This window comes from Pygocentrus nattereri, chromosome 4 (assembly GCF_015220715.1).
Source record: "Pygocentrus nattereri isolate fPygNat1 chromosome 4, fPygNat1.pri, whole genome shotgun sequence".
Taxonomy (NCBI): Eukaryota; Metazoa; Chordata; class Actinopteri; order Characiformes; family Serrasalmidae; genus Pygocentrus; species Pygocentrus nattereri.
The window spans coordinates 43,319,319-43,338,005 of NC_051214.1; the positions used below are offsets into that span (position 1 = coordinate 43,319,319).

The following is an 18,687-nucleotide window of genomic DNA, read 5'->3' on the forward strand; positions in this document are numbered from 1 at the left end:
ATTATAGAAATAAGACGACAGTTTATGTTCACGATTTCTTCATTTCCTGAAAATAAAAAAAAACAATGGCATGTTAATTTCCTTGTCCTTATTCTTTAGTAAGAACATTCACATCTATACACTCACAGCAACTACCCCCACCTTTAACTTATATTCCGGCGATTCAATTTCAAGGCTTGTCTGTTTTATTTGGAGTTTTATGTGCTCCATCTTAAGATCACACTTCTTAATTTGCTTCTGGAGGCACATCTTGTATAAATCCTTTATAGGTAGCTTGGAAGCAGAAAGGAAGCGAGAAAAATACAGTGATATGGTTAAATAAATATCTTTGTGTTCTAAATATTTCAACTATTTGGTGAGACATTAAACTAATCTTACTGTTCCAAGCTGAATTCTGGATGTTGGTCTCTCATTAGGCTGTACATCTCCTGTCATGTTTTGTAAGAGGGCAGTCACACATTATCATAGTGAATCACATGAAATGCTATGGTCAATATATTCAGCATATGTAGCATATACTCTACATCCATAGGCCTCCCAAGAGCATCATTCCACTCTGAGACAGCAGAGACCATTTCTTCTTCCTGAAACAATGATTTTTTTGTTTAAAAGAAGGGCATTTGTACACCTCAAGTAAGATCTAGGGACTTTAAGATCACTTACAACTGCAGGAGGCTTGGTTGTTTGAACCACACCGCCTATCACTGGAGAGATGGAATTATAGATGGCTTTATAACTAATAAATATAATGAATATACCTTTAACATAAACAGTCATGTCCTGGGGGTTGTTGGCTCTGTTGACCTTCCTCCAGGTATTCCATCAGTTATAGGCTGGCCACTGTTCTGTGACAGTGCCAGCTCTTCTGCCTGGGTGAAAGGCGGCTGTGCTGGTCCCCCTCCTGTTTTCCGTGCCTCTGCCTTTTTCCTATTAGCTACAAAGCCATAACCAACTGTAAGTCATACCAAGCTGGTTACAAGTAGGTAGTTATGTACAAGGCATACCACTTTGCACTATGCTTTTATATTTCCTCTTTATTTGCTGCCATGTGCGTTTCATGCCACTTGGATTACACCTATATTATGTACATGAAAAAAGAAAAAAAATGTAAAAATCAAGACAACTATTACAACTGACATGAAAATAATTTTTTGCCATATCCATTTGCTAAATGTTAAATGATGGGTCATAGTTTTATTTAAATATTATTTAATAATAACTCATGCATAACTTGGTCTGCAATTTTTTTCCCATGCCAATTCCTTTTTTTTTGCCGCTGCTGAAGTATTAGGTTTACATATGTATTCATTTTCTGCATATGCAGTCAGTAATATTTCCTGCTCTATGGGTGTGAAGTAAGATGCTCTTTTTTTCATCACTGGCATGCATAGTGATTGGTTTTTCGCCACTCCATTGTGAACGCCTATTTATGGGTAACAGTGAACGCGCTTCACTTGGGTTTAATCTACTCAGAATTGACTAATCTAACTGATCAGCTGTTGTGGAACCGGAAACTTTGACTATGACACGGCAAGATAAGTCAACTCTGAGTTCTGGCTTAGGTTTAGAATCTGTTAAACCCGCTTTCTGGAATACACCCCTGGTTCCTTTGTGTAAGTTTACTCTTAGTGTTTTTATGTGCTCTCTATGGATCCCTGTACTATGTACCTGTTGTACTAGTTGTATTTCACCTGTCAATCTGGTTGAACGCCAAGAGTGTGCAAAGCTTCATCATAAAAATATAATAAATCTACTATTTAATCCATCCATCCATTTTCTAAGCCGCTTCTCCATCAGGGTCGCGGGGGGGTGCTGGAGCCTATCCCAGCAGTCTACGGGCGGAAGGCAGGATACACCCTGGATGGGTCGCCAGTCCATCGCAGGGCAGACAGACAGACAAGACAGTCACTCACACACTCACACCTAGGGGCAATTTAGCACGTCCAATTGGCCTGACTGCATGTCTTTGGACTGTGGGAGGAAACCGGAGAACCCGGAGGAAACCCGCACAGACACGGGGAGAACATGCAAACTCCACACAGAGAGGACCCCGGTCGCCCGGCCAGGGAATCGAACCCAGGCCCTCCTCGCTGCGAGGTGACAGCGCTACCCACCACGCCACCGTGCCGCCCTCCTACTATTTAATATGTATTATTTATGTATAAATCTACTAAAACTGTAACAAATAAATAAATAAATCCCTTCTATGAGTCAGAGTGTCCAAAACGTTTGACTAGCACTGTGTACTTTTTCTCTAGCATTCAATGTTTTGAAAACTATTAACATATTTAATATGCCGTCATGTGAACCTCATGCCAAGCCATTATTTGTATAAGTACAGGGTGAGTCAAAAGTCACAGGACACCGTTTTATTTTATTTTTTATGCTGTCACAAGCCTCCACAATGCGGTGCTGAAGGTAGTGCTTGGTGCGGATTTTCTCAGCATACACAATTTGTTTGAGATGACCCCAGAGATAAAAGTCGATAATAAAATAAAAAATAAAATAAAATAAAATCTGTCCTGTGACTTTTGACTCACCCTGTATATAAAGGTATGGAGTCCATTTCTTATAGAATCAACAGGCCATTGCCGCAGATTAACCCTCACCATTAGCTTCTAAATGAGAGAGTGCAGAACAGTCACAGTGGCTAGACTTATTCATTTAGTCCCTGCTACTTGCTGTAACACAAACACTGAACCCAACACAGAAGATGAATTGCTCAAGTATCGCGAGTGAAATGGACTGAATTGAAATACCAAACCACAAGAGAGCACTGAGCCACCCAACTGGGCCTGCACATCTCTTATTAAAAGATGAATTATTAAACAGCCTCAGAGGCATTGTTATTGGATTTAATTGTCTAATTATATGAGCTTACGTAACTAGACCACACCTTGGCACCAGTTACTCTCAGAAAGGTACAGTGTAATGTGAACACTGAGGGTGAGCACAGCCTGCATACATTAGGATACTGCAGGCTCGGTCTAATGTGAAACATTAGTACAGGTGTAACGTAAAACAGTACAATGCATGCTAGCATTAAAACCATCAAGAAAGGGCTTTTAATGTACAATAGCAATAAATAATCACTGACTTACACATTGTGGAAGAATGCACCAGATAAAGGCAGATGAGCATCATTAACATTCAAGCTTATTCAGCAGTGTATAAACATTGGCGTGCTCTATTTTTGCAATGTACTGCAATGAAGCATAATAAATTACTAGGTCCCTATGAATAGACATTGAATATAATAAGAAAAGTGGCATTCTGTAAGTCAAGATGCATCCCAAAGGGTCATCATCCCCCATTATTCCCAGGGCTCTTTATTTTCTCATCGAAATGTCTAGAAAATAACCCTATGCCTGAAAAATAGCCCCTATGTTTCCAGAGCCCTGTGTTTCTTCTTTGTAACTCAGGGAATTGCCTTATTTTCCCAGGGTTCTATATTTCAGGGCGCTATATTCCCAAGGTCCTATATTCACAGGCCTCAGATGCCTCATTGAAAGTTTCTAGAAAACAATTCAATGTTCCCATGGCTCCATGTTTCAGTCCCAAGTGTCCAGCTTTCAGAACTTGGCCAGATACCATTCTGATCTAATGCAACATTCGTTTAGTCTGTTCCTTAATATTTCAAAACTAAGACATTTCACTAAGCACTTTCAAACTCAGCTTTACATCAGAAATGACTCCATGTTATAGATGCCCGCTGAAGTAAGTTTGTCACTTTACTCTGCCTACTTGCTAGGAAGCTAGCTAGGAGATATACAGCTACCATCAACAAAAAAGGGCAGGGCACCACACTTAAACCAGATCAACCAATTATTCAGAAAGTTAATGCGTTCTAAACTCTGATTTCTCAGAAAATGGCTTAAATGGCAGTTTGCCTTGCCACTTAATTAGCCCACTGAGGCTGGCCAAGTCAAGGATAAGTGCATTCCAATTGAAAAATAAGCTACTTATTCATCCTAGGTGACCCCAAGAACCTACCTGAACTAATGAACCCTTTCCAAGGTTTACGTAATGAAATCATAGTTGAGGTATCATGTATCACATACTGTGAAAAATGCAGAGGTGGACGAAGTACACAAATCATGTACTTGAGTTAAAGTAGAGATACCCAAGGTAAAATATTACTCCAGTAAAAGTAGAAGTCCTTACTCTAGACCTCCACTTGAGTAAAAGTACAAAAGTATTTACCTTCAAATGTACTTAAGTATTGAAAGTAAAAGTAATAAAAACATAATTATGGCTCTGATGTCCTGTTATCATTTTTATAACAAGACTGGCTTCATGAACTCATTTCAGGTGAAAATCCTCCAGTGTCTCTCTTGGTAAACCAGTCTTTTAATAGAACGTCATTAATTAGTGACGCTGACGTCTATTAAAATGATCATAAGCACAAAACACTGAAGGTAAACAGTTTCCATCAGGGAGAACCGAGTGGCTCTGAAATCACTTTTTACACACAAGCAAAGTTTCAGTTTAAGATTACTTTGTAAATTAGTTACAAGTTTAATAAAAACTGGCTTTAAACTCAGGATCACAAATAAGTTTTCCTTTACTGTGTTGATCTGTAGGTCTCTGTTCATAAACATAAACTAGCTGAAACTAATTTACTATAAAATGAAAGTGTTTGTATGAATTCAGAAAAAAGAAACACGCCAGTCACGACTGCATATGTGGACATATTTCTATATTGTGGTCTATTTACAGGTTAGGTTAGTTCCATTATTGGTGTTCTTGCTTTGCACTTCTTTTGTTTTGACATGTTACATTTTTATACACACAAAAACCAAAAGGAACAACAGATTTCTCAAAATGTAGTGGAGTAAAAAGTAAGATATTTGACTTTGAGATGTAGTGGAGTGAAAATAAAAAGTCACCCAAAATGGAAAAACTTAAGTACAGATACAGAAAAAAAATACTTAAGTACAGTAATGAATTACATTTACTTAGTTACTGTCCACCACTGGAAAAATGGTATGTCAGGTCAACCTTAAAAAATACCACATGTGGTAACAAGCAGTTGAACTAGTTTCATACAACTCAAAAATACTTTGGGAGGAACAGCTGTTATTTCAAAGTATTTACTTGGGTTGAATAAAAGTGAATTTATCTGATGCTACATTAAGTCGGGAGAAGGAGCATAAGGCCTTGGGGAAGATAGGAACGTAGTGCACTGGAAGCATAGGGCCCTGGGAACATAGGTACGTTCCCTGCCAAAGAAAGTAAGTTTACCTTCTGGTGGAACCAACTGGAATCATTTGTAGCTGCACAAGTCACTGAAAACTCTGAATCAGCAAGTTATCTGGTGGTTGGAAGTAAAAACCTCAATGTGGAAAAAAGCCAGCAATTTAAATTTAAATGCTGGTGTAAAGCAATGGTGTCAAAAGAGATTTTACATCTCTTCGCACTCTTGCGCTAATGCTGATGTGCCTACGTAGCACTTCCTCCAGCTGACTGTAGTGCTACATGTCAAACATGTCTCGCAGCCAGGGCTTTCGTGGGCTGCTAAAGGTTTTTGTCCGATTTAGCGGCTTTTGGCAGCCTTGACTTCTGTAGCCTGAAGTCCTAACAGAATCACATGATGGCTTATTCAGTGCTAGCAGTGGGTCTGCTAGTTTCAAACCTGTGAGAGAATAACAGGACAAGGAGAAACATGCTAATCAGAGGCCAGGTTGGTGTTCTAATGCATTACAGGATCTTCTTTAGAGCTGACATTCTGCAGGCAGGTGAGGTACCGAACAACATCAGTGTGCTTTTGAATGCATTAACAATGATAAACACCTCCCAGCCATGCACCAGTTTCCATCTGAAGGTAAATTGGCAGTGTAATTACTAAAAGACTCTGCAGACTAATTGGCTGTGTTTATGCAGCCATATTTCCCATAGAGCAGAAAGGCAAATTTATTATCACCTATTTGAGTAAGAGCAGCCTCCTTATTTAAGGCCTTCAAACATTGTTCATCATTGTGTGTTTGCGTCACGTTTTTCCACTGCAGATCATTCACTTCACACTATAAACCAAGCAGTTCTGTTCCATATAAGTACCGGTGATTATAAAGTAATACCACGTGCCAGTTGGATTCATCTCCATTATAAAATCCACGGCTTGAACGCAACATTTTTAGAGATCAAAAGTGGACTTCAGATCATTCTTCACTATCTCCCTCACCAGCTTTTTTTTTTTATATATATATATAAAAACTCTTGCTTCCTCTAAGCCTTAACTGATGGGGCACAAGAGAAAAAAAGAACAGATCAAATGAAACATTCAGGAGAGCCCAAAGTTCAACCTCACTAAAGCATTAAAAAGGGAAGTGCATTTGTCTTGTGTCCAATTTAAAGCGATAGAAGTCAAGAGCTTTGCAGCAGCTCATGAATTTTTAAGGGATCAATATCTCTGTACGGCTGCTACTGATTCCTGGCTCTTGTTAATTTCTTATGCTTAAATGGTTTGCTCCGGTTTACTAAAGCTGGATTATATTTATATATACAGTTCAAGATATAATTTCCATCAAGTCCTGAATTCTACTCCCTTTCAGGTTATTAAGCTTTTGGGCCTCAGAGTGAATGAAATTTCCAGTCAGTGGAAACTCTAATGGTGTATTGCGTAATTCCTAATGCTTTAATCTGAATATTTGGAACCGAGCAATCCAGCTGGAAAGCGCTGTAGGCTAATATTATCTTGAACCAACATGTTATGGAAGTGATCAGGAAGGACTTACTTCAGCATTGCTCAAGCTGAACTCAAGTGCCCCTTACATAATGGAATATAATATCGAGAAGCAGCGTCTGTAAGTATTACAAGTACCAGCTTAAAGCATTTGTCTTCACAGGGAGAGCATTATAGTCTCAAAACACATGGGAATTGTTTATGCTTATTTCAGGAAACTATAATCGTTTTCATTCCTAGTAGGGCTGTCATAATTGATCATAAGCCTCAATTTCAAAAAGTTGAGACAGTATGTGGAATGCAAATAAAACACACACACACACACACACACACACACACACACACACACACACACACACACACACACACACACACACACATTTTCTAAGCTGCTTCTCCCTCAGGGTCGCAGGGGCAAATAAAACAGAAAGCAGTGAATTATACATCTCCTTTGACCTGCAGTACAAAGACACAATATGTGTCTTACCTTATTAACATCATTGTTTTCTTGTAAATAAACTCTCATTCTAAAATTGATGCCTACAAAACTTTCCAAGAAGAGGCAATTTAAGGTCAGGGGCAATTTAAGACTAGGAAGATAGATAAACACATGATGCAATCAGGCTTGAGTGTAAAAGAAGCTTCCGGAAATGTCTAGTTTTTTATAGGCTAGAATGGTCAGAGGCTCGAGACTTTGCCAAAAAAATCCAATAGTTTAAACATAACATTCCACAGAGAGCGATTGCAAGAATTTTAGGTATTTCACTCTCTATGTGCATAATAACATCTCTGTGCATAAAGGACAAACTGAGAGTGCAATTTCTGAACCAATCCAACGTCTTTTGAGGGAAGAGCTCACAGCTGGGGATGATGGTGTTCTTATCAACACTGTCCAACAGACAAGAAGTGAGTCATTCTATGGAAAAGTCCATTTTTGTGTCTCTAGCGTTTACAGATATAGGACACTTGAAAAACTTGTTGAGGTTATTTAAAAAATAATAATAATAATTTGAAAAATTACGCCTTTCTGAGCCATCAATTCAGCCATTCTGATTTTTAAATCAATTCTATAGAATTCCAAGCAGCACAGAAGTGCTCGTCCTCACAGTCTTGTGTAAAGTGTGAGGGCCATATGTTTAGGTAAAAAAGTATGTTTTTCTGTGATTTTAACTGCAGTAATCTATACATGAGTATGAAATACAGGATTTAAATGACATAAAGAAAACAAATGCCAAATAAAGCTAAATAAGCTAAGTAAAGGTTAGAAAATACAGTATACAATAAAAGCTGTGTCCCCCAGGAGCTGTGTCCCCCAGGAGCTGTGTCCCCGGTGTTACTGCATGACAAAAGTCCACTGTGTCTTCAGTTATCAGAACTTTTCTCATTTTTCATACGATTTCCTATGAAGCTTAAAGTTGAAAGTCACTGCTATGACATACTTTATTCTTAGGTAATCATGAAAAGATAGAATACAAATGGACTTTATTACATGACTGACAACATGTGGTTTGATGCTCTGTAGTAGCCATTTTGTAAAATGTATTTTTCATTAAAAATGTCACTGGTGTTACCTGTGACCTGTGACCTCAACACCAGTTAGGATCAGTTACACCAGTCACCCCTATGGGTAGATAAAAAAGTGGACGTTTTGGTAGAATGACCCAGTTCTGTTGTTAGCTGGATGACTGTACTGTAAATTATTGTCTGTGAAAAGTCACCCCAAAAACTTAATTTAAGCATGTCAGCGTGTGTTGTGTGTGCAGAGAACTCACCACATGCAGTACAGTTACATATTACCTCTTGAAACAATACAGAGTTACAGTGATGTAAAAAGAATTGGAAGTCATGTCTGAGAAAAGACGAGCTCTCAGATTTGTATTCAAACTATGTACCTTCATGCTGTCACAAACTACCCCCTCCTGGGCCTCTGCGGTGGTGCATATGGCTAGGCCATGTGCTTTTGTTTGTTTTCTTCTCCAGCTCCACCCACTCCTCCATTTCACACAGCTGCAGTTGATCCTGGACTCATTAAGACTCCCATCTAAACCCCTTTGTTTGGCCTGTTAGTTTGTGAAGTCTCTGTTGTTCCTTACTGAAAGGTTGCTGTGGGTTTTCTTTGAATTGTTCCCCTGTTTTGACCCTTCACTTGTCTTTCTGTTTTTTTTTTTGGACTGTGGATGTGCCTCTGATGCCTGCGTGTTTTGATGGTGAGTTACCCCAAATAAAGCTATTTTGCACTTGCAACCTCTCTCAAGCCTTACGTTGCATATGCTCACTAAAATTTGTTTGCAAAGGACTCCTATTATCTACAACATTAAATAGGAATGTAGTGTACACACCACTGGGCAATGTGCAACTTTGCCCACAGCTATTCCGACAAGCTGAGGGAAAACGTCTGTCTGAAAATGCCCAAAGTAACTGTCTTGTCTGTTTCTGTGCTATGACCTGTGTTTACAGCTGAAATCCCCTTTGTATTTAAGAAGACAAACCTGCTCCCCCTTTATGGATAGTAATACAACCCCATTTCAAAAAGTTGGGATGCTGTGCAAAGTGTAAATTTAAAAACTCAATGACATGCAAAACATTTTTCATTGCAAATAGTATTAAAAACAAAAAAATGCTGAAGCCTTTTTTTTTTTTTTTTTTTTTTTAAATAAATGCGCATTTTGAATTTGATGCAACCTATTCCCAAAAGATTGGGACGGGGGCATGCTTACCACTGTGTTTCATCACCTCTTTTAACAATACTCAAGCATTTGCCAACTGAGAAGACACTGCTGTAGTTTTGAAAGTGAAATGTTTTCCCATTTTTGCTTAACATGGGATTTCAGCTGCTCGACAGTTCAGGGTCTCCTTTGTCTTATTTTTTCATTTTATAATGTGCCAAATGGTGATGGGTCTGGGCTGCAGGCAGGTCAGTTTAGCACCCGGACTCCTAATACAGAGCCATTTTGTTGTAGTACTTGCACAATGTAGATTGGCACTGTGATGCTGCAATATGCAAAGAGGTCCCTGAAAAAGATGTAGTCTGGTTAGCAGCATTAATGGTGCCTTCATAGATGTGCAGGTCAACCATGCCATGTGCATTAATGCACCCCTAAACCATCTTGAATACTGGCTTTTTGAACTGTGCTGATAACAAGTGGTCTTTAGCCCAGAGGACACAGTATCCATTATTTCCAAAAAGAAATTCAAATGTTGATTCCTCAAACCACAGGACTCTTACACTTTGCCTTAGTCCATTATAAATGAGCTCAGGCCAAGAGAAGGTGGTAGCATTCCTGGATCCTGTTTATATGATGATTCTTCTGTGTTTTGAGTTTTAATTGGCATTTGTGAAGGCAGCAATTAACTATTATCATAGACAATGTTTTTCTGAGCTCCCGCAGTGATTTCCACTACAGAACCATGTCTGTTTTTAATGCAGCGCTGCCTGAGGGTCCGAAGGTCACGGCCAGCAAGTACTTGTTTTAGGCTTTGTCCCTCGCATACAGAGATTACTCCAGGTTCTCTGAATCTTAATTTTATTGTGTACCACAGATGATGAAAAACAAAAGTTCATTATTTTTACATTGAGAAATATTATTAAATATTAATGTTGCACTATCTGCTTGTCCAGTCTTTCCTAGAGTGATGAACCTCTCCTCATCTTTACTTCTGAAAGACTCTGCCTCTCTGAGATGCTCCTTATATACCTAATCATGTTACTGACCTATTGCCAGTTAACCACCAGGTTTTTGGTTTTTTTTTTTTTTTTTCTTCATTTTTTTTTTTTTTTTGGCATTACACAACTTTATCAGCCTTTTGTAGCTCCTGTCCCAACTTTTTTGGAACATGTTGTTGGCATGAGATTTAAAATGGGCATATATATATTTTTTTTAAAACAGTAAACATTTCTCAGTTTCAACATTTGATATGTTGTCTTTGAAGCCTTTTCAATGGAATACATAAGGTTTTTATGATTTGCATATCATCTGCTTCTTGTTTTTATTTACTTTTTTTTTTTTTTTTGGTAATGGGGTTGTAGATGTGACCAAGATCACTGGTTTTTGTTTTAAATGGCTGGTCAGTGTTAGCAACCAAATTTTTTACAAACAAGCCAAAGTCCCCTTTTCTCCTGAGTTAATGTATTCAAGCAATTTCACTAAACTCATTTTGTGTATTAAACTTACCTTGAAACCATATCGAAGGGCATTTCTGAACCATTCATTTAGTAGGATGAACGTCAGCTAACAATAGCATTTAGTGAGCAAGCTTTATACTGCAGGGTGGGCATAGAATAAGACACAGGGTGATGATTCCACCATGTGAAGTAGTGAAAGGCACAGACGAAGCACTGAGATTGCAGGGGAGGTCACCACCTACCATACACTGCACCCTCACAGTGACCACCAACCCACACTAACTAAACCCACTCCCCAACAAAGAACAACACAGTAAACGCATACCACTTGCATGTAAGGCTATGCTCGGCCTGCAGGCAATCTGGATTTGTCAAATCTTTTGAACTGACTCATTGCACTGTTATTTGTAAGTGATCAAAATGATTTTGCGTGTCCAGACATCAACCCATCTGCACTAGTTACTGTGGTAACAACGAAGGCAGTCAGTAACCACTGTCCTGATGATGAGGATATCAAACGTGGGTGCAGGACAGATAGAGATCTGATTTGAGCGATGAATTGATTGGCTGTGCAGACTATCAAAAATCAATCTGGATACGCTAAAAATAAAAATAGTCTGAGCAAGGCCTAACTAACATACACTGTTAGAAATAAAGGTTCTGTGCAGGTACTTTTTTTTTTTTTTTTTTTTTTTTTTTTTTTTTTGTTCATCAAGGTACAAACAATGTAATTGTACCCTCAAAGGTACACCTGTGGTTTTAACATCCAGTTGTCCATGACTGAGATGTCCTTGAGCAAGACACCTAATCCCCAAATGCTCCCCGGGCGCCGTGGATAGGACTGCCCACCGCTCCGGGCAAGTGTGCTCACTGCCCCCTAGTGTTTGTGCATTCACTAGTGTGTATGTGGTGTTTCACTTCATGGATGGGTTAAATGCGGAGGTGGAATTTCCCCGGTTGTGGGATCAAAAAAGTATCACTTAACTTAATACTGAAATGATCATTTCAATGGATTAAGGCACTGAGATGTCACTGGGGTGGTACCCTCACGGACACTAGAGGGGTACTTCCCCTGTGACAGTGTCATACTATTTTTTTCTGAGAGGGTATAAGTCCCAGGATCCTCCTGGGCCACACCTCATGAGCATCTAGAGGCCAATGCCGTTGTGTACAGCAGATTTCACCACAATCCAGCACTAAAAGTTTAACACATTGTCTTCATTTGATAGGACATTTTTTTAGGAGAGACAAAATATGCAAAAAATGTCATGAGATTACACCTAAATGAGTGTTGACCACTCTACACACTTAAAGGTGGCTGTTCAGTAAAGGAACTATCCTCTCTGTTTCTACACAGAGGCTTTTTGGAAATAGTTTGGGATAGCACCAAAAGGGTTCTTCTTCTATTGTTACAAGCTTGACATCATAACAGTAGATAACGACAACAGATAACGTAATGATCAAAAAGGTTCTATATAGAACCACATGCAACACATTCTCCATCAATCTGAAGAAACAGTTCACCCTGCAAAAAACAATTTAAGCATGAAATGGTTATGTATAGAACTCATGGTTCTAAATAGAACCATTGCTTTTGCTAAAGAACCCTTGACGAACCATCTTTAATTGTGTAGGGCTTATGAAAGGGCTCATACGACTCTGCTAACACAATATACATGATTATTATGCTGAAGATTAAAAAGGTGCATTTTAATCTATGACTTTTACCTCTAATAAATCAAGTTTAATCGAGTAATTGTACAAACGCTAAACACTGAATGAATCATTGGTGTAAACTCTTGCAACACTTTCACAGGATCTGTACTATAGACACCCAGAGTCTCACCCAGGGAGCTTTTCATCACATCAGCGCTCACTAAGCCATTAACTTTTTGAGTGACAGTCAGTGCTGCCTGTGTCAGGCTGTGAAGCAAGTTATCTCTGAGAATGAAAATCAGACACTAAAGGGCAGATAGCTTTATCTCACCCTCAAAACGCAAGACAAAGTCAAAAAGTTTGATCGATACTGTCAAAGCGTAGAGAGGCACGTCTCAGTGCGGCCACTTAAGCCACTTTACACTCCTGTCAGCACACAAACAAGTTTCAGTGCGTCTCCTGCTGATAGATTGGAGAACAGTGCTAAGCTAAAACGCTGCAGTCAGAATGCAAACTAAACGGCTGGGTCCGGCCCAGTGACAGCCTTTTGCAAGAATCTACTGTATGGCAGTGATGTCAGATGTAAAGCACCAGACAAAGCAAGAGAAAGCTGGCTAGCTGTGAGGGTGTATGTATCAGTGGTGGACAGTACCGAAAATAAATGTAATTCTTTACTGTACTTAAGTAGTTTTTTGTGTATCTGTACTTAAGTTTTTCCATTTTGGGCGACTTTTTACTTTCACTCCACTGCATTTCAAACTCAAGTAGCTTAATTTTTACTCCACTACATTTTGAGAAACCTGTCATTCCTTTTGGTTTATGTGTGCATAAAAATGTAACATCAAAACGAAAGAAGTGTGAAGTAAGAACACCAATCAGGGCAAAGCAGCACTTTGTTTTGAGCTTGTTGTGACCTGTTGGTCATACCGACCCAGTGCAAGCACACGGTTCAACGTCAGTGCAGCAGTGTAAAACTTTGGGAGAGTCTATTCAACATTAATGATGGAACTAACCTAACTTTATGTAAATAAACCACAATATAGAAATACACATATACAGTCGTGACTGACGTGTCTTTTTCAGAATTTATATAAACACTTTATTTTATAGTAAATTTGTTTTGGCTAGTTTATGTTTATGAGCAGAGACCCACAGATGTACTAAAGCAAAACTCATTTGTGATCCTGAGTTTAAAGCAAGTTTTTATTAAACTTAAAGTTGTAAATTAAAAGTTGCAAATAAATCCTAAACTGAAACTTTGCTTGTTTGTAAAAGGTTATTTCAAAGCCACTCGGTTCTACCTAATGGAAAGTGTTTGCCTTCAGTGCTTTGCACTTATGATAATATTAATAGACATCAGTGACTAACTAATGGCATTCTATTAAAAGACTGGTTTACCAAAAGTCACACACGAGTATTTTCACCTAAAATGAGTTGATAAAGCAAAAGTCTTGTTATAAAAATGATAACAGAACATTAGAACCATAATTAATCTTATAGAACATTTACTTTTGGTACTTAAGTACATTTGAAGGCAAATACTTTAGTACTTTTACTCAAGTGGCGGTCTAAAGGGAGGAACATCTACTTTTACTGGAGTAATATTTTATCTTGGGTGTCTCTACTTTAACCCAAGTACATGATTTGTGTACTTCGTCCACCTCTGCTATGTATTTAGCTTTGCTAGAACACAGTTAAAGAGGAAGACAATACATTTTTTGGTACAGAAGTAAACAAGAAAAGCCTTTTTTGGTCAAATAGCCAAAACAGGACTGATAGCATTTAATAAAAATATAATTAACACAAAAAGCCAATGTTGTTAGAAAAAGAACAAATTTGAATCTACAAGTGTTTCAGGTGAGTGGAGACGAGTTGCTTCTTATTTGGTTGTTTCTACGAATAATCATGTTTGTTTAATAGATCAGTGGAGACCAATGTTAGTTTATGCTAGAACGTCTGATATCACAAATATTTTATAGCATAAAGTCAGATTTTAAAAATAGTAATTAATGGTAATTCTAACATTAATATGCCTGTCACAGTCATGACATTTTAGCTAATCATTAATTGCCATAAAAATAATTGAACTACAATTTAATCGTCTATTTTCAAATTATATATTTAAAGTGATCAAACCGACAAATTAGCTAGCTTCCTTATTAGCTATCAATACCTGTCAGTTGGGAACGAATTGTTAACACAGCTCAAGCTTGAGTAATCACTCACTGCTGCCCTCTAAAGGTGTTTATAACAAACAGCAAATAAACAAACATCACTCACCAATAGAGTTTATAGTTTTTGAGCCATAATGTATTTAATTAGTTTTTTGCTTTTATTTATATGCATTTGCCTAAAGCCAACTAAATTATGAAAATGCCTACTTTATATTCTGTGGAAAATAGTTATCAGCTAATATAATCAAATGCTCAAATAACTGTAATAACCAATCAAATAACCAATCAGGCTATAATGCAATAGCTGTGACAAGCATAAATGTTAGGAAAAGCTGGACATTTCAGACTGCACAGTGACTCACAGGAAGTACATTTACATGCACTTAATAATCCGATAAGTGCAAAAAATCAGATTTTGTCAGTAAACCGATCAACACGTTTACGTGCACGTGAGTAATAAGATAATAGGAACCTTAGGGGCTACATGAGTCAGGCAGTAATCACATTTCTGCTTTACAACCAGTCAATGAACTCATGGAAGAAGACATGACGTAACCCTAATGTAAAACTCAAACTTTATGCTTTTTAAACATTGTGCCACTTTACCTGAAATATGAACATACAACATCTAGAAAATGAAGAATATTTAAACCTTTTATATTTAAAACTTTTGCTGTGTCTCACGGCAACAATGCTTGTCTATTTCCGGTACCGCCGTCTGTTTTCGCACATGCACAGGCCTGAGAAATCCGAAAGACATCAGAGTAAGTTTTCATGCCTGAGAAATCCGATTACCGAACTAAAATCAAGCTCTCTTTATCAGATTTCTACATTTATGGCATTTGGCTGACGCTCTTATACAGAGCGACTTACAATTTGATCATTTTACACAAGTAGGCGAAGGCGGTGTTAGGAGTCTTGCCTAAGGACTCTTATTGGTATAGTGTAGGGTGTTTACCCAGGCAGGGACTGAACCCTAGTCTACAGCATAGAAGGCAGAGGTGTTCACCACTACACTAACCAACCACATCTCTAGACCTCACTCTGATCCAAGAATTCAGAGTGAGCTGTTTACATGACCATTTGAGTAAACAGATAACTGCAGAAATCTGATTATGATCAGATTACTGAGTGCGTGTAAACACACACACACACATCTTCTAAGATGCTTCTCCTTCTGGGTTGTGGGGGTGCTGGAGCCTATCCCATCCGCCTATCCGATTGGTCATCGGGAGGAAGGCAGGATACACCCTGGACAAGTCACCAGTCCATCTCAGTGCACGTAAACACACTCAGTGTAATCATGGCAAGATACACTGCAGACATATATTTTAATTAAAACAGTGTTTACAGTGATTTTCTCCCGGTCAGGAAGTGTTTTAAAATACTGTCCAGCTAGACTCATTTTTTAGACACAACTATAGTCCTTGCTTTAGCTGCTGATGAGAAATCTGCTTAATTTTGATTGGATGGAGAGGTCACTTGATGTCAGTATCTTCAGGCATAGACTTGCCCAACTCAAATCCAACTGAGGAAAAGCAGATGGGCAACAATCTCTCAATCCAAATGACCAGCGTTCCTCTTTATTTGCTCATTTTTTCAGTAAGGAGCCCATAGCTAAACGCAAAAACAGATTAAAAGCACAAATGACAGCCTCTACAAATAAACCGGTGGTTGAAGTAGAAGGCCTAGCGGTATCTTTTTCTCCCTACAATCAGCTGTTTTGTGTCACTGATCAGCATTGAGCCTTTTTTAATATATATTATCAACAACCCCCCACCCCCTACTTATTATGACTAATTGCATGATCCAAGGTCATCGTTAACCTGATGATTCTACACTGTGGCAAGTGCTCAGTCAGCTAGACGCAAATGGCAGCTGTCGGTTACAAGAAATCAGAAAGAACAAATGCCTGGAATGTTATTTTGACTACAGGGCTCGGTCTGGGTGGATAGGTTCAGTTCAGAGACGTATCCTTTCTTTAGTCATTAGCATCTGCGTGAGCACTTTTACTGTCGTTTGGGATCTGTTTGTTTATTTGTTTACTTGAAACTTTGAAGCGAACCCTTGGCAGCTGAGGTCAAGCTTTCCAGTAATGACATCTGGAAGCGTAAGATAATTTCTTAAGCGCACAGCAGTAAAAGGCAAGCCCATAGCGTTGTGCCAGGTGTCGCGGGGAGACCAATTCTGAAATGAAATGGTGCTAGACGAGAGGGAATGGAGAACAAAACTGCCAGACGCCTTTATCTTAGGACACTGGAAATGAAATTCATGATCCAGCCACTCAAGATTACTGAGATAATTAAGCCATGTCATATCCTCTAGCTCTCTCTCTCTATCTCTCTCTCTTTCACATTCTGTGTGTGTATGGGTATGTATTTGGCTCTTTGTGGGGACCTTTTCTTTGATGTTATGGGGATATTTGGTTGGTCCCTATGAAAATCAGCAGCTTTTATTAAAAAAGTTAAAGGGGCCAAAGCTAATATTTTAGTTTCTGTAGCATAGCAGCATTAAAAAGGTTCTTCAATGGTTCTTTAGTAATGGGTATGTTTCTGGTTAGAACAATGTGTTGTATGAAGAACCATTTCAGCTCTTTGCACGGTGAAGCGGTTCTTCAGATTGATGAAGAATATGGTTCTACATAGAACAAATGATTCTATATAGGACCAAAAAGGATTCTGCTCTTTCAAGCTTGACATCATACCAACAGCAGAACCCTTTTCAATGCTATACACACTGCACATACATTTTCACAAAAATTCTTTATAGAACCATATACAGCACATTCTCCATCAGTCTGAAGAACCATTTCACCATGCAAAGATCCAAAATGGTTCTATATCGAACTCACTGGTCTAAACAGAATCATTCCTTTAGACACTAATAGGATTAAAACGTGACAGTAATTGCTTTACAATGGGAATTGGCTTAATGGTTTATAATAGAGACCACTAGTTTTCCATAGAACACCTTTAGATTCATTAGGAAACAATCAAATGCATTTAGAATCAGGCTGTTAGACCACTAAGATCCTTTACATTGTGATATCAAGCCATTAAAAAATCCAACACACATTACAAAAAGCAAGAGGAACCTGCAGAAACATTTATTGGTTTCTAGGTTTTTTTTTTTCTCACCAGGCCAATCATACAGAAAGCAAATACCCCACGAAGACAGGAATACAAAGTCCAGTGTGTGCATTTGTATGTTTATATTTCTATATGCTTTGTAAACCATTAGGATTCTTTACATTGTGATATCAAGCCATTAAAAAAGCCAAAACACATCACAAAACCATTATTACATTTAGTGGTTTCTACTAGGGCTGTCGAAGTTAACGCCATAATAAGGCATTAACGCGGTCTCAATTTAACAAGATTAAAAAAATAGTGCCGTAAAACAACTGAAAAACAGTGCCGTAAAACAAAAACGACTGTGCCGTAAAACAAAAACGACTGAAAACAATCGGATTACAGACTCAGACTGAGGTGTTTATTCTCACTCAATTAAACTGTCTGATGAAAATCTTCGTTTACATGCTCGCCACAAGTAATCTGATGCAAAATGACACGCATGCGTGGAGTAGCACTCAGAGTAAACGTTACCATGACGGCGAACATCACATGAGGTCCAGTCAGAGTGAGATGAGCAGCAGTGAGCAGTGCTTGTGTTTATATTTGCTTTAAACTGACGTCAGACTCAGAAAAACGTCCTTCATATGTACTTATAAAGGAAGCGGCGAGAGGAAGACATCATGCTCTGAGACACATAAGCTAGACGTCCGTCCCACCGCTGTCTTTTAAAGATCAGAGCATAAACTTCGTCTCCTCTGCAGACCAGTTTCTGCTCCACCATGTTGACCGTTATGAACCTTTCACTGTGACGTGCCGCGCATGCGCAGAACGTACTGACACGTTCCGATTGGAGTGTGATCAGATTCAGGTGTTTACACGGATATTATTCTTCTATTTAACGGGTTGTTTAGAGGTTTACCCACCTCGTTCAATCGGATAGAAATTGTATTCTGAATGGCCTCAATCGGACTAGACTAT

The 18,687-nt window shown here is 38.5% G+C and overlaps 1 protein-coding gene across 1 annotated transcript in view; it reads left to right on the top strand.

Annotated features, from left to right (window-relative positions):
- Positions 1–8,788: 8,788 nt before the first annotated feature.
- nkain2 (sodium/potassium transporting ATPase interacting 2) overlaps positions 8,789–18,687 on the top strand; it is a 267,619-nt gene continuing 257,720 nt past the window's right edge. Inside the window, exon 1 of the mRNA XM_017683579.2 lies at positions 8,789–8,889. Coding sequence (XP_017539068.1) covers positions 8,887–8,889 — 3 coding nt within the window. The 5' untranslated portion in view covers positions 8,789–8,886. The remainder of the gene's footprint in view (positions 8,890–18,687) is intronic.